The following is a 23,837-nucleotide window of genomic DNA, read 5'->3' on the forward strand; positions in this document are numbered from 1 at the left end:
AGGAGGGAGGCTATGTTCTAGAACGTGTTCTACTATTGATTTACTGTGTCCTCTCCAAGGTGAAGCAGGTGGGAACTCCTGCCTGAACAAGAAGCACTCCATTTTGGAATGAGTCTCCATCCTGGGACGCATACCTAACTTGAAAACATATTCTTAGAATAGCACCTGGTCAAGGACAAGGTTTAGGTCACTTGACCTGTGACAATGAATCACCCAATCAAGCACAAGTTTTAAATTAACCTGTGATGTTTACTATTAACATTCTTTTTTCTGAAAGTCTCTGTTCTAGGGCATCAAAAGAAATGTTTTGACTAACAGACCATGAGATTATAAACTGACATATGTTGAATGTCAAAGTTAGGGACCCACCCTGAGACATGTTGTTGTAGAAGCATCAAGAAAGATCAATCACTGTCGTACCTCTGAACCTCTGGACCTTCACAGACTGCCTTTATAAATCCCAAACCACCTCCTTTTTGCTGGATCTGACCTGTCTTTTCCTGTCAGCTCCTAGTGCATAAGCTGACTCTAATAAATTCCATCTGCTTGCTTTCTTTCGAGTTCAGTGTTTATTTTTATAACAATGGACTCCAGAACCTGGTCTTTGGACATCTGGTAACCAAGGCGGTAGAGCATAGTGATTCAGGGCATGAGCTGTGGCCTTCTCTGCAAAGTGGGAAATAATATCTACCTCAAAAGATTATGAGTATTAAATGGTGTGGAGAAAGTGAAGGTTCCTATGGCCAGGATTCTCACCTGGCCCTGGCCGACTGGCTCACTACACACGTGTGGGCAATACGTTGTTACTGACTATATGAAGAGCTCCGCCCAGTGCTCTGGGCAACATGGTGGCATGGCTGCAGGAGAGCAGAGGCTGGAGTGGTGGCAGTGACGAGGACAGAGACTAAGACGACTGCAGGGATAGAGAGGCCCAGAGGCAGAGATGGGCCTGCTGCATGCAGACTCGCTCTGAGTGCCACTGTGGGAATAAAGTTGGATATAAACCCTCTTAGCCCAAGAACGCTCCACTGTCATTTTTTCAGTCTCACTGAATCCTCAGTGAACTTGTCTGGGGATGAAACCCACTGGCAAGACAGATGGGTTACTCTAGGTGAAGTATTTAGAGCAGTGCCTGGAACATAGTAAACATTCAACAAATGACCGCTAGTGTCATTGTTACTATCATGCTGATTTCAGTTTTGCCATCTGTAAAGAAAAGTTAAGGGAAGGTTAAATTATCTTTGCTCCTCACGAAACAGCCCAAGGAAAGGAGAACTAAATTACACTCAATATGAGCCTGAAGCTGGGCTGGATTTTGGAGATGCAGAGAAAAACAATATCCCGCTTCAAACAGCTCACAGTCTAATGGGGAGAGAGGAAAATCACTGATTTAAGGTAAAATGTGCTCAGTGATAGACTAGACAAAGGAAAGTTCTAGAAGAGTACAGAGATGGGTTTTGTAGCATAGTGAAAGAATTTATACAGACTCCATTTTAATCCAAAATTATCATTTTGTGACCCTGGGCAGTTCACTTAGTCATCCCGGCCTCAGTTTCCTTGTAGTACCAGCGGAGATACTAAAAGGACCTGCCTCGAAGCTGTTGTGAAAATAAAGGGAGAACACGAGGCGCCTCTTGCAGCCATGGCACAGAGGTGAGTTCAAAAGCGATGGTTATTAGGATCCCAGGGGTCCACGGGAAAAGCACCAGGCCTGAACTCAGAAGCGGAGGTGGAAGGCTGAAGTGGGGCTCATGCTCCCATGATCGCTCAGTTAATGTGGATGACGCTGGGGAGCCAGGAAAGTACCACCCCGGAAGAGCGCGGCTTCCTCGTCGCCCGGGCAACCGGCCGCCCTCCCCTCCGCCCGGCTGGTAGGAACCGCGCAGCAGCAAGATGTCCCTGAGCTCCCGGTCCCCAGAGCCCGGGGCCAGCGAGAAGGCGCTACGGGCGGCCGCCGTCTCCACCGGCCCCTCCCTGGAGTTATGCACCTTCCCCTCCACCCTGGGCTCCTCGGTCGCTGCCGCCGCATTGGAGCAGCTCTTCGTTGTGGGTGAGAGGCCCGCGGCGCCGTCAGGGACGTGCGCTCGGAGCGGCGCCTGGGGGGGGTCCTAGCGCCACCAGAGTGGCTTGGCCAACCCGGCGCTAGTTACTAGCTGGTGACATCCCGGACCCCCAGGCCCCTGCCGTTCGCCTGGAACTGGAGTGCCCACCTGCATGTAGATTATGCCTTTGATTTCAGCTTGTCCCTATTTGCCTTTTCTTTGCAAGTAAATTTCCTCCAACACTTTGCCATGGCAAACTGGAGAATTTAAACAAGAAAGCTCTTGTATTGGGCAGGGAAACTTGGAGAAGGCTGTTTAGGAGAAGCAAACAGATAATGGCTTTGGATGGAGCAAGGTTAAAATACTTCTTCGGTCAGAAAACTGAACCTGTAATCAAGGCACTTAAGTTTAAAGTAAGATAAAGTCCAAGAAAGGGCATTTCCTGTTCAACTCAGAAACCACTTAGGCCAAACAACAAAGCATCCCCTTGCTTTACAATAATCATCTCACTGCTTCGAGATAATCATACTGATTTCTAAATCTGTTGATTTGGGATGGTTTCTTTTTTCCTTCTTAGGTGAACTAATTTAGCTTCACAATTCTTATGCGACAGACTTGGGTGTGTATTATCATGAAGAATGTTAACTAGCTGAGAGGCCTCAGTGATTCACATTTGTTCGAAGTCACTGCTGGAGACAGCTAGTGTCTTGAGCTCTCTTCACGCTTGCTCTCTAGATTAGCTTCCCATTCAACTCTAGCACTTCAGCGCAAATATTTTTTTCTGCTTATAATTTCTGGACCCTCAGATAGTTTTGTAAGAAAAAATTTCATTAAGCCTCTTAACCTGACTGTTTTATAAAATATGCAACTCTCCAGCTCATTTGCTAGTGGGAACAAGCTTGTGTTCATTCACTCCATCAGAAAAAAGAAAGCAGACACTGCCTACCACCCTCCCACCCCGCGCCTGCCCCAATACGCACTTGCTTGCAAACTCAGTAACGGATTTTCATTTGGCTTGAGAGCTTAGTGCATTAAGAGAATCCAGGTTCCCTGGGACTAAAGGCAGAAATTGCTATTTCCTCTTCTGAGAGGGGACTATGGCCATTAAGGGCATGAACTCTGGAGTCACAGCTCTTGTGTTTGAATCCAGACTATCAGTGAGGGGCTTGGTAACCTTGAACATATGACATGACCTCAGAAGTCTTAGGTTTGTTATCTGTGAAATGGGAATCATCAAAAGGTTATAAGAATCAACATGTAAAACATTAATCACATCAAACTTCTCCCACACATGAGGGTGCAGGCCTGGAATCTGATTAGACACAATCTCTGTAATGCAGAGGTGAGAGGGCCAGTGTTAAGTAGAGCTTCATTTGTTTTTTCTCCTCTTCCTTTTATCCTTTCTTTTTTCCTTCCTTCTTCCCATTTGTTATTATCTTGTCTTGATTATCTTTGCTAAAATTTCACAAGCCTCTCTTCTTATGTGCTTCCTACTATCAGTGTGAGAGAAAAGGAGACATCTTTCCTATGTCAATTAATGGAATGAGTTAGAAATTGTCTACATCACACCTACCAGTTTTACAAGTATTTACTCTCATTTCATGATTAAAATATTGCCACAGAAATAAAATGACAATGAATCTTTAAACCATTAAGTTATTTTTTTTACAAAATATATGTACATATATTTAGGATATATGTACATATGAAAACATTCTTAAGCCTATGTTGTAGACTATTGTAGACAGGTTATAGTTTTCCCTTTCATGAATATTTTTTTTTGGCCTATCTTATACAGATCCTCTCCTTCTACCATGAGAGATATGAAGATGGAATAAGAGGAGTTTACAATAATCATCTCACTGCTTCAAGATATTCATACTCCAAGCGTAAAATATATACCTAAATTAGAATACTATGAAATAGGGCAGTAACAAGAACAAAATAGATTCATATTAACTGCTACAGAAATTTGGAGATAGAAGATGTAATTTTCAGCTGAGTAGGCGTTTGAACTAGATCTTAAAGGGTTAAATAGGTTCTGGACACATGAATGAGATCTTAATTTTCTAATTTTTTTTTTTAGAACAATCTCTGCAAAGTGACTATTTTAAATGCAACGAAGAAGCTAGGACCTTTCTTAAGGACATTGCTATGGCTGTAAAGAAATTGGTATTGTATTATACGAGCTATTTTTTAAATGTTTCACTTATCATTAACCTTTAATTAGTACCAACTCTGTTCAAGGTACTTCAGTAGATGAATAGGGAAAATATTTACCCTCAATGAAAAAAAAAATTTCTCTGTGTAGTAAGCATTTGCACTAGTGTTGATCAACTGTGGAATGTTGTCTGATTTTCCATGCAGAACCCTGAACTGAGGACTTATGCTATGGATGAGGGTAAACCTGCTTAGGAGGAGCCACACTGGTGACAACAGGGCTCAGTTAAGGGGTGGGCCACACAGGCAAACGCTTGGGACGTAACATGTAAGCATTGCTTAAAACAACCAACCAACCGCTGGAATGAATTGCCTGCATGGTGCTAATGTATTCAGTTCTCTGTAAGCAATTTGTTTCTTAACTGGTGAAAGATTATTTGGCACCTCGTCCACTGAAGTAGACAATGTGGTTCAGTGAGAACAAACAAACTCAGTTTGACTACCTTGGCCCCATCAAAGAAATATTCACTAATTTATTAATTTCCTTTAGAAGTGTCATAAACATGTGTCTGTTCACGATGCTTCCCTGGCAGGGTCAAAATGGGGAAGTCTCATTCGATCTCAAAGTATTGAGTAAGAATCTACTAAATATCAAGTATCTAAAAATGTAGAAATATGGCTATAAGGTAAATGAGTTTGAGTCTACAGACTACTGAGAAAAGCTAATTTCATTACCTTATATCTATCTGTAATTATATATAGCTGATAAATAGACTACAGAATTTTACTTTATAATCCTGCTCAGATGAATGCAGATATGTAAACACGAGTGCTCGTGTGTATTGTACTGCCCTTTGGTCCAGTGGAAACCTTTTCTCCTGCTTTGTTCTTAAGTTACATTTTCTCCCATATTTGAAGGGGTCAGATTATGTACTGTGGCTTATTAGGTATCTAGTATGTTTCCATTTAATATCTGAGCTATGAAATCTCTTAGAGATAAATCCTTCCATTTTTTAAAGTAATAATTTTTCACTATTATAAAAGTGCTGCATGTTTACTCTGGAAAATTAAAAAACGAAAAAAGAAAGTAAAACCCTCTATGAACCCACCACCCTAAAATAATTGCAATGAACTCTTTAGTGAATGTCTTTCCTACTTTCAGGGTATGGGTGATGCCTATATTGAATTTTATTTTTACAGAAAAGTGGTTATCCTATATATACAATTAGATAATCTTCTTATTCATAAAATGTAATGTCAATTTCTCAGATCATAAATTATCTGTAGCCATTATGACCATTTATTTAAAAGGTGATTTACCTATTTTTCCACTAACAGATTTTTGAATGTTTTTTAAGATAGCCCTACCCCCCAAAAAAAGCCCCATTAGACTATTTGCTTGAATTTGTTGATAAGAAAACCATTGTTCTCTTTACACCTATATTTTTATAGACATTTTCCATTTTTTAATTAAGTAGTTTTCTTTCTCAATGTTACCCTTTTTGCTACAGCCTTTCCTTTTAAATTGTTTGAAACTGCATACAAGAAATATATCTACATAGGGAAAGATGATTTCTGAGTGGAAGAAAATCAGCAGAAATTAAAAGATAAGTTAATAGTGACACTTAAAAACTGACCTTAGAATAATTATTTTTCCAACTTACCATTCCAGATAAGAACTAGCAGTAGAAGGTATGTAATGAAAATCAAATTTTATTTCTAAAAACATTTATAGGACATTGTTGAGGAAATAAATCTTACCATTTTTTAATGCATTAATTTTTTTAAATGTGATTTCAATTTTCAGGAAGAAATGAGAAAAACCACAATTGATCTTTTGGAAATCGAAAGCATGAAGCTCAGCAGACTGTATTTTCTATTGGAAACTCTTCCCAGTAACATTAGGAGAGAACTGGAAGGTACTTTTGAGGTTTTTCAACTGTAGAAATTTAGTTTATCTTGTAAGAAAATAGGACTAAGTATAGTTGTAACAAGATGAGTTTAATGGTTATTTCATGTCAAAATACAGCTAGAAAAAGTATACAGCACAAATGTAGTGAGATCCATAATAATCTTCCCTGACATTTGAAGTGGAAAAAATATATAAAACTTGTTATATGATTTAGTTTCTAAACAGACTGAAGATATATAGTCAACCCGTTCCAAATTGATCTTTATCCAAGTAAATTAGACTGCTTGACTGACTAAACCACCGCTCTACTTTCTAGCTCCATGAATGTGGCTACGATAGGTGTAATCATCTAATATTTGTCCTTTTGTGACTGGCTTATTTCACTTGGCATGTCTTCAAGGTTCATCATGTTGTAGCCTTCCTTTTAAGGCTGAACAATATTCTATTGTATGTACATTCCATGCTTTGTTTATCCATTCATCCATCAATGGACCCTTGGGTTATTTCCACCTTTTGGCTATTGTGAATAATGCTGTCATAAACATGGGTGTGCAAATATCTATTTGAGTCCCTGCTTCCACTTTCTTTTGGGTATATATGCAGAAGGGCATTGCTGGGTTGTATGGTAATATGGTAGTTTTACATTTACTTTTTTGAGAAACTGCCATACTGCTTTCCACACTGGCTGTACCATTTTACATTGCCACCCAAAACGCACAAGGGTTCCAGTTTCTCTACATTCTTGCTAGTTGTTATTTTCTCTTTTTGTTTTGTTTTTAAATAATAGCCTTCCTAATGAGTATAAACTGGTGTCTCATTGTGGTTTTGATTTGCATTTCCCTAATGATTAGTGATGCTGAGCATTTTTTCATGTGCTTATTGGCCATTGTTATACCTTCTGTGGAGAAATGTCTATTCAGGTTCTTCAGCCATCTTTGAATCACATTGTTTTGCTGTTGAGTTGTGGGAATTCTTCATCTATTCTGGATGTTAACCCCTTATCAGACATATTATTTGTAAATATTTTGTCCCATTCTATGGGCTGCCTTTTCACTCTGTTAATAACTTTTGATACACACAAATTTTAAATTCAGTGTAGTCCAGTTTATATTTTCTTTTATTGTGTGTGCTCTTGATGTCATATCCAAGAAATCATTGCCAAATCCAATGTCATGAAGATTTCCCCCTATGATTTCTTCAAAGTAAAACTATAAAATAGGTTTAGCTCTTACATTTAGGTTTTTTATTTATTTTTAGTAAAATGTTGCATTTGGTATAGGTAAGGTCCAGCTTCATTTCCCCAGCTGCAAGGAATATTGGCTGAGGCTCAACTCTCTGCAGAAAATTCCCTGGACAAAAGAGTAAGGCTTCCCTCCAGGTTTCATTCCCTTCCCAGGTGCTGCCTGCATTTAGTCACTGTGAGGGTAGCAAAGCCAGCCTTCCTCCCTCAATGCAGAAGAACTCTAAAGTGTCACCACAGCTCCACAACTCACCGCCGTTTAACCTCCTGCTCTACTCAACTCTGCTCCCCTTACTCTACACATTAAAATTTCTACACACAAATTTTAGAATCTGTTTCCTGGAGAGCCCAAGCTGTAACAGTGATCTAAATAAAAAACACTTTTAAAAGGATATTACAGTTATCCATTTATTACCATACAGCTCCAAATCTACTTTTATTGTCTATTCTGTGATAAAGGAGTTGGGCCCTGTACACATTGTACCAGCTGGCACAATGTTAAGCTTTGTCAGTAGAAGGCACTAGAGGGATACTGAGGGAAAGGGTGCTTCTTCCTGGTTCCAGCCTGCTCAGCTTGGCCGAGTCTCGCAGTGCACTCAGCTTCCTCACACCCCTACTCTGGCGGCAGTCTGCAGTGCCCAGCAGTACCCATGGGTGGCTTTGGGACAGATCGATACCAGTGAGGCACCTCCCTGTCAGCTGCTTCCCTGGTACCCTCTGGGTGGTTCTGCAGTAAGTTTTGAAGTGGGGCAACTTCCTGTGGACAGGTTCCTCCCAACCCCCCAGAAGCCATCTTTCCCGCAAGTTCTGCTGCTTTCTTGAAGGCACTCTTATCGCAGCCTTAGGGATGGTGGCTATTCCTTGTGCTTGCTGTTTCTGAATTCTTTAGAGTTCTCTTTACTTCCTTACCATTCATTCTCTCATTACTCTAATCCTCTGTTATAGTTAGAATAATATAGTTGTATAAATAATGTACTGAATAAATAATTCTTTATATTAAATTTCCCCATTCAATATACTATATATAATGTTTCTATCTCCTAATTAGATCCTGGGTGATACAATTATAAAGTAATATGCATAATGTTAGTCTTGTTTGGTAAGAAAAATACAGCAAATTCTACATGCAGAGAAAATATAAGACTCAGAAGATATCTGTCCCAAAGGCAGAATTAAGAATTATTTTTTCTTTTCTTTATTTTATTTTCTTTGGTTGTGTTTCCTTATTTTCCAGATTGGTTTACTTTTATAATTAGGAAAACTATTTTATAAGGAAAAGAAAATTTCATGCTAGCTTAGAAGGTCCTTGATACACACTACTTAACAAAATAAATTTAATTGGCCTTATAAAGCTTTGCTACTCAAAGTATGGTTCTTGGATCAGCAGCTGCTGTACCGCATGAGACCTTGTTACAAAGTGCAGATCTCTAGGCCCACCCTATATCTAGCATATCAGAATCTATTTCCACAGTATATTTGAGACATAAGGTTTGAACAGCCCTGCTGTAATAGAGCAAATTCAACTAGTAGTCTAGAAAAAATAACCTACTCTCTCAGGAGAGCTACCAGCTAGTTTTTGGGAATTTGATGTGTAGAAATGGGCACTACAGTACCTTTCTAATTAGTAGCGTTCAAAAATTCATGCATTCTTACCACCTGTCATGCTCTGAGGTAATCCTCTGAGGTCTTAGTGATTACATTGATTTGTTATTTATGGATGAACCATCAGTTCTTAACACACTGGGTTCCCCTGAAAGCCAACTGGAGGCAATGGCTTTTGTACTGTTATTTTGTTAGGGAGTACCATCTAAAGGGGAGGAGGGGAGGATAAGGAGACAAAACTGGAAAAGAGAGAGCTAATATCAGGTGCAATGTGGTGTTGACTGTCACTAAATGAAGCTAATTAATTCTGAGACATGTCCCCCAGACAAAGTATCACCTCTTCTCAGGACCATCCACTTTTGTCCGTCATTGGTCCAATATTTTCCCCACCTTCCACACTTTGGTTTACACATGCATGGCTATGAATGTCTAAAGAAGTCCCATGGTAGAGGTGACAGAGAAGTCTGGACGGGATGTGAGAAGCGGACAGAACAGGCAGGAAGCAGGTGCTGTCAAACTGCACAAGTCTGAAGTTGTTCAGAGCCCATAGAAAGCTGGTCACCATAGCAGCAGCTGAAATAAGGGTAATAACTGATTAGTTCAGACTGAGAGGGTCCATAGGGGTGAGAGTTCCTGTCTGCTACAGGAGCATAATTAAGAGACTATTTCAAAGAAAGACACTATTTGCTCACAATTTGAAAACTGAAAATCTACAATTGTGCTGTGTTTCTCAAGTAATTAGTAACATTTCCACTTATTTTTAAGAATGTGTCAAAGATGCTCGCAGATTAAATCTTTTTGAGATAAGTCAATTATGCCTGAAAATTACAAGGATGAATAACAAAATAGAATTTCTGAAGAAGAAAATACTTGAACTGAACAAACTTAATAACACTCTAGGGTAGGTATTTTTTTATTCAGTATTTGAAGGAGCTGGGGTCTGGGGCTGGAGTGGGACAGTTGTCCTAAGGGGTTGGTGCTCTGGTCTGAACAGGTACAGGGCAGGTTAAGAGGTAGAGACCCCTTACAGAAAATGACCTGAGCTGATGAGGGAGAGCTGGTGAGGAGAACAGAAAATCTTTATCCTCCACAGCCAAGAGACCTGTACAATTTCAGAGGCAATCCAGCTTCCCAGGAGCTGTGTAAATCACACACTACCTTGCATGTCACCTCCAAAGGTAGAGGCACACAGTGGTTTAGTTTCCATCTTAGTAAAACTAAGTTTATAAACCTCAACTGCACAGCAAGAAATGCTGCTGGGTATTGTATTATAAATACAGTATCAAACCAAATATATTGTAGCTAGTTTAGTTCCTTAAAGATATTCAGTTATAATCCACTGGAGGACTAAGGACTGGATTGGTTCCCAGAAGAGGGTTCTAGATTCAATTTGTAATTAAATGAGACAATATATGTAACTGCCTATAGCTCAGGACCTGACACCTACTAGTATGTTTCCTTTATTCCTGAGCTGTACTGCCAGCACTTCACTCTTGTGGACCTCATTTTCTCCATCTGTAAAATTGGGATTAAAAATCTGGATTTACCCAGCTCACAGAGGAAGAGATATATTCTGAAAGAGAAAAATGAAACAGAACACTAAGAACAGCTCAGTACTGGAAGAAAATTTGCAAGGCTAATGTATAAATACCAGAATGTCAGTTTGTCAGAGTAAGAAATGTTCAAAAAGCCTGCATTGTAGTGAAAATAATCTTCTTGGGAAGCTAAAATAATCAGAAAGTTGCTTGGTGCCTGTGGGGAAAATGGAATTTCCTATGGCCAGCATCCTCACCTAACCCTAAACTACTTGATGATGTAACTGGCCTGCTGCTAGGCTACTGCTTTCACACCCATAGGCAATAAGCTATTACAGACTGAGTCACTATTTAAAGAGCTCTGCCCAGTGCTCTGGGTGGAGGCAGAGACAGAGGTGGATTACAGACCTGCAGACGGCTGGATGCAGACATGATGCTAGTGCTCAACCTACTGCTGGGAGAATAAAGCCAGGTATAGACCCTTTTACCCCAAGTCATTCTGTTGTCATTTCTTGGTCTCACTGAATCCGTAGTGACTTGCCCAGGGCTGAAATCCTTAGGCAAGACAATGCACAAGATATCAAAGTATCAGGAATTAGGTGGAGACCTACAGGCCCAGAAGAGTCCCTTTTCTGAAGTAGGCCCTCAGAGCACCTATTCTCAGAGAAGCTCCACTGAGAAGGAAGTTCATGGTCAAATACACTCAATACTGCACACGCTACTCCCTGTAAGGAATTCACAGTGCAGGTCTGTGCATGGTGCATGCTAGGTGCAATCAGCAGAGCCAGCTATACATAAACTAGACAATCAATTTCTAAACTAAGACAGGAAGGTAATACCCAGGCTAAAATACTCATACCATTGGGCGAGCACTATCACACCTCTAAAGATCAGTGAGTCCCAAACTAGAGTGTACATCAGAATCACCTGGAGTGCTTGTCAAACACAAATTACTGGGACTACCCCACCAAATTTTTTATTTAGCAAATCTGGTGTGGGGGTGAGACTGCATTTCTAACACATTCCCATGTGACTCTGATGCTCCTGGCCTGACTACACTTTGAGAATCCCTGCTCTAGAGAAATCTTCACAGAAAGGCAAATTACAGATTTAAGGTGGGTTGCTTGCAGAGCTAGAATCATTAAGCCACAATCACTTTTTGCATCCATTTCTCAAAGACGTATATCAAGATGCCCACCATCTCTGACAGGAGCTCCTCTCTTGGACAGTTCTCAAAAACTTGATACATGCAGGCTTGGGGTGGGTTTTCCATAGGTCCTGCATTTGGTTTCTGAGTGCCCTCCTCTTAGCCATCACAATACATCTAGTTAGGTTTTTTGATTTGATTTGTTTTATTTTGCTTTGCTTCCCAGAGGCTACTCGATTAGGTTGATTCATTCTCAGACTCAGAGCACCCGTTATCTGATCTCCTCTAGGATGGGCTTCTTTTTATTACATTTCTGTGTGAACTTAACTCTGGAAAATACACTACCAACAACCTGTTTCTGTTTTCCTGAGTCTTGCACACAGTCCCTCTAAACTGAAGTCTTCAGCTCCGGGAACAAGAAAAAGGAAAAGGTCTTTACATTGCAGGAGCTTTTAAACAAGGAAGTTACAGAAATGGCACTAATTGTCTCTCCTTTTATTATTAGCTCTGGGATAGATGTTTCTTACAATGTAAAGTCTTATTCAGGTGCAAGTGGCCAGCAATGGATATGTGAGGCTAATGTCTCCTCTTGAACTTGGATTTGACTGCAGCTGGGAGGAGGCAGGAGGTTTCAAATTAGGTTTCAAACATTCTCTGAACAGTGAAGATGGACTTGGCTCTGGTTTCCTGAACTCCTGTCTATCAGAGGAAGGTTAGCTTTCTCCAGGAACCTCCAGGCAGAGCAATGACGGTGGCTGGAGGGTTAGTGAGATGTTTTGTCTTTCTTTGGCTTAACTGTTGCCAGGCAGCTGCATCTCGGGAGGCCTCTCCCTGTGTACTAAGTGAAACCTCAACCCAGACGGGGGACAGTTCTTGACTCTGATTAAGAAGGAATTCACGAACAGGTCCAATGAGTATAAGGAAGGAAGGAAATCATTAAAGTGAGAGTAGTAGTGAATGGCAGCAGCCATACAGGCAGTAAAGAGCAGGGAAGAGCGGAGGGAGGAAAGGAAAGTTCATTGATATGCCCTTGCCAACTCCTGAAACCACAGTCACCTGGAGTCCAGTGTCCACTGGAATCTGCATCGTGTGGGAACTAAGCCTCTACCACCCCAGGATTTGGGGGAGCCTCAGAGCACTGGATAGAGTGAGATTATGTTCTGAGGACTTCCCCAAAGCAACGGAAGGAGATTTTCAGGCAGGCTACCAACTACCAAAGAGCGTGATCATACAGCTGCAGTCCCGTCCAGGTCACCCAGCTGATGGGAACTTGCAAACCCAAATCAGACATCTCAGTAGCTCTTTCCTGCTCGTCTGAAGTAGAAGAGAGAGAGAGAGAAGACTACAGCTTAAGTCTAGAAAATTGAATGAAATGGTGAAGTAACCAAGACGATTACCACTGGGAAAAGAGGTCTCTTATTAATCTCCCAAGAGGCTTGGAAGAGCACAGAGGCAAAATGCTGTAAGTTGAGCAATGAGAAGGCTTTATTTAAGGCAAAGTACACACTCAGAGAATGGGGAGTGTGGCAGCCTCAGAGGAGAGGTATGCTTAAAGGCTTCATATTCATGTCTTTTAAGGATTTCAAGAAAGGGTAAAGGGCCAAAGGGGCATAGGCTTGACATGTGGCCTCATGATGTCTGTCTCCTGTGAGAGACATTTTGTCATCACCCATAGTCTATCCTCTAGATATTCTTTAAGATACACTAAACTCAAGGAATAATCCAATCCTGTTTGTCTCCAGTAGTGGTTCCTCTCCAGCAGTGGGGGCACATTTAGGACGCTCACCATGCCTTAGGATAGGGTGGCTATTGTTTGATCACCATTAAATATGTCAGAAATCTCACCTCCTAACTCCCTGCTTTTCAAAATGGAATCTTAACCTTAAGATGGAGTCCTTCCTATTCTTACTGTACTATTTATATCTTGGCATTTTCCATCACAGGCAGGAAAAATTAATCATGATGCTTGTCCCATGTCCCTGCTCTGCCTCATAACCACCTATCTCAGGATGATAAGTTAGATATGGTGATGCTACATTCCAAACCATTTGTCTGGCCAGATTCCACTCTTCTGTTCCAAACTGCTTTTGAATCAGTGTACACTTTAAATCAAAATGTCCCATATATGGGATATCCTACCTGGGATGTGGGGATGGCTGGGGTGAGGCAGGATCACATGCCAATTTGCAGTGGGAAAACTGCAGGGTTGACACTTGTGTTTCCTTCTGTTCTCATTGCAACCAAGTTTAAGCGATCACAAATACACCTCTAAAATAAGTATTTCTTACATTTTCGCTCTTTCTCATGGTCCATCTTACTGAACAGGTTTAAAATTCCTTTCCTAAAAGTCATACTCTTCATGCCAGGAACGATTCTTTTCCCCTAGTGAAAAGCAAGAGGAGCTGGCGAGGAATCACGAGAAGGCTGTCCTGGCGCTCAACCACACAATGGAAGAAAGAGTAACGGCCACAGTTTACATCAATGAGACTCATACCCAAATAAACAAGAAAAAAGAAGAAATAGAAGTGCAAAGAAAATGTACCCAAGAGATAGAAGAGCAAATGGAAAAAGAAAAAGCAGAATACTTGAAAAGAAAACAAAAATTGAGTGAAACAGTAAGTGGCATGATTTTCCTTTTAAAATAAAGAATTGTACAGAATCTCAGGTGGGAAATGGGAAATAATTTAATTGCCCTCAAGGCTGACAAGCTTTCCTTGTGCCATTGTCTGTGCAAATTGGGATGGAAATAGGGCAGAGGCTCAAAAACACTGGAGGCCCTTGGGGAAGATGTTTAATTGTGTAGCACCATCCTCAGTTCACAGGAAAGAAGATGAGTGACAGGAAATGTAACACCGGGGTGTTCCCTTGCTCATAAGCTGCCCTATAGGGACAAAGAATTTGCTTTCATGTCATCTGGTTGCCTTTGACAGTGCTGAGGCCATGTCTGTATGGACAGGACCAGGGAGTTCTGACCCACTGGAGCCAGCTACTCCTGCTCAGTGAATCAGAGGGGAGCGGCCTGCAGAGGCACAAGGCAGAGCCAAGGGCCCCAACAGAAAGGAGAATTTGGAGACACACAACTTTGGAGGAAGGGGTGCAGGATAACTACTCTGTCTTGCTGGCTGCTAGGCCGTTCTAGGTAAAATTCACCACAAAAATGACTCAGGACAGTTCTTTGTTTGGCATGGGGTTGTCCCAGGTTCATTGATATGCCATTGCCAACTCCTGAAACCACAGTCACCTGGAGTCTAGTGTCCACTTGAATCTGGATGGTGTGGGAACTAAGCCCCTACTACCCCAGGATTTGGGGGAGCCACAGAGCACTGGATAGAGTGAGTAGAGAGTAGGGATGTGCCTCTGAATTCCCTAGTGGTGAATTCTTACTGTGTGAGATAATAAATGCCCTTCGAGTTTAAACCAGGTTGAGTCAGGTTTAACTCATCTCCAAGCAGGGGGGCCTGGCCCAGGGCAGAAAGCGCTGACTGCTCCCTGGCAGGAACTGGCAGAGCTGAAATGCAGGAAATTGGACTTGGGCCCCCAGCCTTGCCATATTAAAAAAAAAATAGAAAGAAAGAGAAGAACACTTATTAAAGTGTATCTCTTGTGTCTTAATAAAATATAGTGGAATACAATCTGGCAGTGGCCACATGTGGTGACTGACTCCATGATAAGGCTTGGACTGTTCATAAATTCCAGTCAGGACTGTTCATCCTTCAAAGCACCTGTGCCCTCAGAAATAGTTTTACAATAAAACCATGGATGATTTTTCTCAAGCATGTACCTAGCCCTGGTCATCCTTCAAACAGGCACTCTGTGGAGAAGCTGGCAAGGAATCCTCGGGCACTGGACTGCTAAACAGAATTTGGAAAAGCTGAGCTCCCTGGACCTTTCCAGAGGTTGACGCCAGCTGTTAGTCTGGGCTACAGTGCTGGAATCAGCTGAAATTCACATCTCAGAAACAGTGATGGGCTCCTGTCACTCAGCTAGACCTCACTTAGATTTACTGTTATCACAATGAGATGGAAATTTCAGGGTAAAAGGAAGAAAAGGGACACAAACTCCACAGTCCAAGCAAGTTTATTGCTAAACCTGAGAGGGACCCCTCTGTTCTGGCCAGCAGAACAAAGAAGGCGTCTCTCAGAGGGTAAGAGGCTTTTTATGGCCAGGTTTTTTGGCAGGCTTTTGAGGGAATCGGCCAAGGAAAAGGTAGACTGTGGCTTGCTGATGTGTCCTCTGGAAAATGCTTGCAGCCTAAGTAAGGTGAAACCTAGGTCTCTGAGATGGCAGATGGGCTTAATCAAAAAGGCGGTACCCCTGTTCAGGCTCTATCACAGGGAAGCAAGCACCAAAAGGGATTTTATGTTTTGTCCCTATGCACAACAATGCCAGAGGCAGTCATGTCACTCCATTGCTCCTGCCCTCGCTGAAAGCATGGTTCTATTCTCACTGAGCAGTCCAGAACCCCCATGCGAGTGCTTAAGTTACAGGCGCAGAAGTATCTGTGGGCACGGCTGAGTGACAAGGCAGTAGGAAGCAGGAAGGGGGAACCCTGTCCCTCTTCTGTACCTCCCCTGGGACTGAACAGGTGGTCAGTGGTGACCTCAGAGCTGAGCTTTGCCCACCAGAAGGAAGGCTCCACAGGGCAGGGTTTGTGTGTTACACTCACGGCTGTATCCTGGCACTTTGGCATGCCTTGCATGGTAGGACCTCTATAATATTACTTCATTGAATGAAAGAGTTTCTAACTTCATTTTAAGCCCTTGGGGAAAGTTTCCCCCTTCCTATTTTTTAATGTAAATGGTAAATGCAAGAAGAAAATACAGAGGGGCTTCAAATTTGCAAACTTTGAATTTACAAACATGACAGGTTTTATCTTCCTTATGTAAAAGTCTTTCTCCAGAATCACAAACTCTTTCTGAAAAAGGCCAGATAGTAAATATTTAGGTCTTTGTGGGACTCACAGTCTCTGTCACAATTATTCAACTCTGTCATTTTAGCATGAAAGTAGTCACAAACCATACCTACATGAATGAGAATAGCTTTACATAAGTAGGTCGTGGCTGAATTTGCCCTGGTTAGTACTTTGCCTAACCATTGGTCTATCTCTGGAAAAGGGCACCAGTTAAGGACACTTAGATGCAAACAGCAGCAGCCCTGACTCAACCTGGTTTAAACCCAAAGGGCATTTATTATCTCACACAGTAAGAATTCACCACTAGGAAATACAGAGGCGCATCACTTCTCTCCTCCATCCTTCATCTTAAGGCTGGTTTCCCTCATAGCCACAAAACGCTGCCAGTGGCAGCTGGACTATATGATTCTTTATTCAACTGAGGAACAAAGGTCTTGTTGGTGTGTCTGATCTGGCCAGATTAAGACAGTGCCCACCCCTGGAATGATAATAGATCCTAAGGAAATGTCTGGTGCCCGTGGCTAAGCAGACAGGGGTGGAAATGAAGGAGTCATCTGCCAGCATTCACAAAAGGCATGTGATAGGCCTTGGTAACCTCCCTTAGTTTCTCTTGACTTCCTATGAGAAGGAAAACTATTACAGGTCAGAGTCTTCAAATCTGGAAGATCTTCCCTAACACAAAACAAAATACTTTTTGTTTATATTATTTCTATAATTGCAAGGCCTTGGGACAAGGCTTAGGCCAGAGTATAAACACAGTATTCCAGTTTTCAACATAATCTATGAATCACAAAGTTCCATTTATATGCACTGTGCCCTGGTACAGAGATAATTCATGATAATCACAGAGCAGCCACTTTGGGTAAATTGCCTGGTGGCTTTGATGGAAAGTTACTCAAATATGTTTTCACCACACTTAAGCACAGAGTTGAATATGCTTTCTTAGGCCTTACTACTCAACTTGTTCTTGATAATTCAGTGTGTCAGACACATCCATTAGTGTGTTTGATTTTAAAAAGATGGTGACTCTTTCATTAGGGTCTGACAGGTGATCAGAATATGTTTGATCTTGGTAAACTGGTAAGAAGTGGTCCAGGATTGTGAGCTGCCCTATCTTCAGTGGCTCGGTTTACTCTGCCTTTAGTCTGCTTTATTTCCCATTAAGTAATGTAAATTTAGGTTTCCAGACAATTCTTCAGGCCTCCCTTTGTCTCTCCTGATCTGCTTAACACATTATCAGTCTGGTAATCATGGCCTTGGTGTGTTCCTAGTAAATTACTAAGTGTCCATTGCTATTTTAATTTGCTATTAATGATCCTTGTTTTGCTGCTTTTATAAATGTACTACTTGAACATTTTATAATCACAGTTTGGTCCCTTGGTTCATTATTTTTCCTGATGCTGCAAAACAAGCAAACCCAGGTTTTATTTGTTTTAGTTGTTGAGGTACTTAGATATTGACAGTGGTATACTCAGACTGAATATGCATCAGGTTGGCAAAATTTTAAAAAGATTTCCTAAACTTTGTTGTTCTCATAAGCTTTTTAATTGGTTTATGTTTGTCACTACAGATTGAAGAATACAAAAAACTCTGTGAACTGAAGAGAAAGGAGACTTATAAAAGCAAGAAGGACTTGGATAGATTAAAGATTAAAATGTCAAAAATGAAAGAAACAGTTACACACAGCACATTGGTAAGAAAGAATAAACTAAGTTTTTCAAGCCTGACCTGAGCACTTCAGTATACCCTGCCTTGAACATAACCAGTAGCAGGTTTTTTTAAAAAGGGGTTGATTTTAATTCATTTTCATGAGGTTCTAGGAGAATATTTTTGGCATGTCGACATTCTCTGATACTTTATTTAAAGTGTTAGAGTGCAATTGTGTTTTCTTCTTCAGGAATATGGTGGGAAGAAGGAAGTTTGGAATGCCTAAGGTTCAAACTGCCTTTGGTGAGCAAAAATACTGCAAAAATGAATTTTTTTAAATGCACACAGAACTGACCCAATGCTTCCAGACCATATCTAACATTCCTAGGAGTTGCTTCATTTTACATAACAAAATGCTTAACCATGGGCAGATTCCTTAATTCTGAATATGTCATAATAAAACAGAGTTTAGACTCTCCATTTATATTAGGGATAAGAACATGGACATGCAAAGGGGACTATTTATCTATTTGAATTAGAAAACACTTCAGTCAAATAGTAGGAATGGGTGAAGGGGATAAAGAGGCACAAAATCTCAATCAATATAAGTTAGTCATGAGGATGAAAGTACAGCATACACAATATAGTCAATAATTCTGTAACATCTTTCTATGTTGATAGATAGTAACTGCACTAATTGGGGTGAGCATTAATAATGTAGATCACTATGTTGTATATTTTAAATCAATGTAATATTATATATTAACTATATATACTTCATAAAAATGGAAAATTCTTCAGAGCTCTGCACTTCTATTGTTGAAATAAATGATAACACTGAAAGCAAACACTGTGATAAATATTTTGTGAGGATTATTCTTATTTGAAAGAGAAAATATGAAGCTTATGGTGGTGACTATCTTTGAGGAGGTTAAAGTTAATACCACTTTTATGTTAGTTAAAACAGAAAACTGATTTTCTTTCATAATTAGTTGAATTAATGACTCTTTAGTGTATTTCTTCTATTGTGTTGAGTATTACATGTCAAACTATATGGGATGATAGTAATCCTGAAACATTACATTTCTTATCAGAATGTTCAGTTAATTACATTATCCTTTTTATAGAGTGATTTTTCATAATTTTAGTTAGAATGTGTCTCTTATGATATCCAATTATAAAACATTAATAAAGTCCAATTTCCCCCTCAAATATGTGCATTTCAAAAAGATGATTATCCGGGGGGTTAAAGATGGTGGCGTGAGAGGAGAGACAGAGGCTTCCTCCTAAAACTGGATACAATTAGAAAATTTAATTGGTGCAACTAATCCTGAGAGAGTAACAGGAAAGAGGACAGCATCAGACTGCACACACCTGGAGAAAAGAGCAGACCTTACTGAATGGGGTAGAGTACCAGAGCTGTGGCTCCGTGGGACCCGAGCCCCTCCCCCACCCCAGCTCACCAGCAGGAGGAAGACAAACAGAGCAGGGAGGGAGTGGAAGGCTTGGGACTGCTGAATACCTAGCTCCGGAGATCTGCGCTGGGAGCACAAACCTACATTTCATGGTGCTTTCATGAGACTCGCGTGACTACCAGGACAGAAAGTTAATACAGGCAGAGGTCCTGGGGAGACTGGGATTCCAGCTGCTGTGGAAAGCAGGGATCCATATCTGGCTGCTCAGGGACAAAAACATACCTGTGTGCCCGGCCCACTGGCTCAGGCAGTGGAGACAGGCACAGCAGCCGGGATGCAGGGAACAGCTCTTTCCTCCCCCCAGGCACCAGTACCACTCCCCTGCAACTCCTGACATTGCTTCAAGGGCTCAGCAGCTCCAGAATATAGCTTCTGGACACTAGGGGGCGCCATATACAAACATAAAACACCAAAGGAACCTTGTCCAGAGTAAAATTATTAATACAATTCCCGAGAAAGATTTAAATTATATGGGCCTCATGACCTCCTGACAAGGAGTTCAAAATAAAAATCATCAACATTCTAATGGAGGTACGGAAAGACATCCAAGAACTCAGGAATGAATTCAGGTCAGAGATCCAATCATTGAAGAACACGATAGAGGGTATTAAAAGCAGGTTGGATATGGTGGAGGAGACAATAAATGAAATAGAAACTAGAGAAGAGGAATACAAAGAAGCTGGTGCACAGAGAGAAAAAAGGATCTCTAAAAATGAAAGAATATTGAGAGAACTGTGAGACCAATCCAAGAGGAACAATGTTCGCATTATAGGGATACCAGAAGAAGAAGAGAGAGAGAAAGGGATAGAAAGTGTCTTTGAGGAGGTAGTTGCTGAAAACTTCCCCAAATATGGGGAAGAACATGGTCTCTCAGGCCATGGAGATCCACAGATCTCCCAACACAAGGAACCCAAGGAAGACAACACCAAGACACATAGTAATTAAAATGGCAAAGATCAAGGATAAGGACAGACTCTTAAAAGCAGCCAGAGGCAGAAATAAGATCACATACAAAGGAAAGCCCATCAGGCTAACATCAGACTTCTCAGCAGAAACCTTACAGGCTAGAAGGGAGTGGCATAATGTACTTAATGCCATGAAGCACAAGTGCTTGGAAAAAAGATTACTTTATCCAGCAAGATTATCATTTAAATTTGAAGGAGGGATTAAACAATTTCCAGATAAGCAAAAGCTGATAGAGTTTCCCTCCCACAAACCATCTCTGCAGTCGATTTTGGAGGGACTGCTATAGATGGAAGTGTTCCTAGGGTTGGATAGCTGTCACCAGAGGTAGTAAAACCGCAGTAGGGAGGGTGGAGCAGCTGATTGTGAGGCAAATGCAAAATTAAGTTGACTATCCCCAAAGTCAATCAAGGGATAGACAAAAAGTACAGAATTTGATACCTAATATATAAAGAATGAAGGAGGAAGAAAAAGGAGGAGAAATAGAAAAGAACCTTTAGATTTTGTTTGTAACAGCATACTAAGTGAGTTAAGTTAGACTCTTAGACAGTAAGGAAAGTAACCTGGAGCCTTTGGTAACTACGAATCTAAAGCCTGAAATGGCAATAAGTACATACCTATCGATAATCACCCTAACTGTAAATGGACTGAATGCAACAATCAAAAGACACAGAGTCACTGAATGGATAAAAAAAACAAGACCCATCTATATGCTGCTTACAAGAGACTCACCTCAAACCCAAAGACATGCACAGACTAAAAGTCAAGGGATGGCAAAACATATTTCATGCAAACAATAGGGAGAAAACAGTAGGTGTTTCAGTACTAGTATCAGACAAAATAGACTTCAAAATAAAGAAAGTAACAAGAGATAAATAAGGACATTACATAATGATAAAGGGCTCAGTCCAACAAGAGGATATAACCATTCAAAATATATATGCACCCAACACAGGAGTACCAGCATATGTGAAACAAATACTAACAGAACTAAAGGAGGAAATAGAATGCAATACATTCATTTTAGGAGACTTCAACACACCATTCACTCCAAAGGACAGATCCACCAGACAGAAAATAAGTAAGAACACAGAGGCACTGAACAACACACTGGAAGACAGATGGACCTAATAGACATCTATAGAACTCTACACCCAAAAGCAACAGGATACACATTCTTCTCAAGTGCACATGGAATATTCTCCAGAATAGACCACATACTAGGCCACAAAAAGAGCCTCAGTAAATTCAAAAAGATTGAAATTCTACCAACCAACTTTTCAGACCACAAAGGTATAAAACTAGAAATAAATTGTACAAAGAAAGCAAAAAGGCTCACAAATACATGGAGGCTGAACACCATGCTCCTAAATAATCAATGGATCAGTGACCAAATTAAAATGGAGATCCAGCAATATATGGAAACAAATGACAGCAACAACACAAAGGCCCAACTTCTGTGGGATGCAGCAAAAGCAGTCTTAAGAGGAAAGTATATAGCAATCCTGGCATATTTAAAGAAGGAAGAACAAACCCAAATGAGTAGTCAAACATCACAATTATCAGAATTGGAAAAATAAGAACAAATGAGGCCAAAAGTCAGCAGAAGGAGGGACATAATAAAGATCAGAGAAGAAATAAACAAAATTGAGAAGAATAAAACAATAGCAAAAATCAATGAAACCAAGAGCTGGTTCTTTGATAAAATAAACAAAATAGATAAGCCTCTAGCCAGACTTATGATGAGAAAAAGAGAATCAACACACATCAACAGAATGAGAAATGAGAAAGAAAGTATCACGATGGACCCCATAGAAATACAAACAATTATTAGAGAGTACTGTGAAAACCTATGCTAACAAGCTGGAAAACCTAGAAGAAATGGACAACTTCTTAGAAAAATACAACTTTCCAAGACTGACCAAGGAAGAAACACAAAATCTAAACAACCAATTACCAGCAAAGAAATGGAAGTGGTAATCAAAAAACTACCCAGGAACAAAACTCCCTGGCCAGATTGATTTACCTCGGAATTTTATGAGACATACAGAGAAGATGTAATAACCAATCTCCTTAAAGTTTTCCAAAAAATAGAAGAGGAGGGAATACTCCCAAACTCATTCTATGAAGCCAACATCACCCTAATACCAAAACCAGGCAAAAACCCCACCAAAAAGGAAAATTACAGACCAATATCCCTGATGAATGTAGATGCAAAATACTCAATAAAATATTAGCAAACCGAATTTGAAAATATATTAAAAGGATCATACACCATGACCAAGTGGGATTCATCCCAGGGATGCAAGGATGGTACAACATTCAAAAATCCACATAAACAAAAAGAAAGACAGAAGCCACATGATCATCTCCATAGATGCTGAAAAAGCATTCAACAAAATTCAACATCCATTCATAGTAAAAACTCTCAGCAAAATGGGTATAGAGGGCAAGTACATCAACATAATAAAGGCCATATACGATAAACCCACAGCCAACATCATACTGAACAGCAAGAAGCTGAAAGCTTTTCCTCTGAGATCGGGAACAAGACAGGGATGCCCACTCTCCCCACTGTTATTCAACATAGTATTGGAGGTCCTAGCCACGGCAATTGGACTAAACAAAGAAATACAAGGAATCCAGATTGGTAATGAAGAAGTTAAACTGTCCATATTTGCAGATGACATGATATTGTACATAAAAAACCCTAAACACTCCACTCCAAAACTACTAGAACTGATATCAGAATACAGCAAAGTTGCAGGATACAAAATTACCACACAGAAATCTGTGGCTTTCCTATACACTAACAATGAACCAATAGAAAGAGAAATCAGGAAAACAATTCCATTCACCATTGCATCAAAAAGAATAAAATATCTAGGAATAAACCTAACCAAAGAAGTGAAAGACCTATAGCCTGAAAACTATAAGACACTCTTAAGAGAAATTAACTAACAAATGGAAACTCATCCCATGCTCTTGGCTAGGAAGAATTAATATCGTCAAAATGGCCATCCTGCCCAAAGCAATATACAGATTTGATGCAATCCCTATCAAATTACCAACAACATTCTTCAACAAACTGGAACAAATAGTTTAAAAATTCATATGGAAACACCAAAGAGCCCAAATAGCCAAAGCAATCCTAAGAAAGAAGAATAAAGTTGGGAGGATCTCACTCCCGAACTTCAAGCTC

General features: G+C 40.5%; 1 protein-coding gene across 2 annotated transcripts in view; it reads left to right on the forward strand.

The window, feature by feature from the left end:
* Positions 1-1,871: 1,871 nt before the first annotated feature.
* Positions 1,872-23,837, forward strand: part of CCDC175 (coiled-coil domain containing 175) — a 102,362-nt gene continuing 80,396 nt past the window's right edge. The window contains exons 1-7 of one of the 2 annotated variants that reach the window (XM_073242313.1): positions 2,012-2,050; positions 4,129-4,214; positions 5,875-5,894; positions 6,010-6,121; positions 9,722-9,857; positions 14,025-14,253; positions 18,121-18,243. In XM_073242313.1, the coding sequence (XP_073098414.1) occupies positions 6,016-6,121; positions 9,722-9,857; positions 14,025-14,253; positions 18,121-18,243 (594 nt within the window). In that variant the 5' untranslated portion in view covers positions 2,012-2,050; positions 4,129-4,214; positions 5,875-5,894; positions 6,010-6,015. Of the gene's footprint in view, positions 2,051-4,128; positions 4,215-5,874; positions 5,895-6,009; positions 6,122-9,721; positions 9,858-14,024; positions 14,254-18,120; positions 18,244-23,837 lie in introns of both variants that reach the window. The other variant, XM_073242312.1, reaches the window with a different exon arrangement.

This window comes from Manis javanica, chromosome 8 (assembly GCF_040802235.1).
Source record: "Manis javanica isolate MJ-LG chromosome 8, MJ_LKY, whole genome shotgun sequence".
In the NCBI taxonomy this organism is placed as follows: Eukaryota; Metazoa; Chordata; class Mammalia; order Pholidota; family Manidae; genus Manis; species Manis javanica.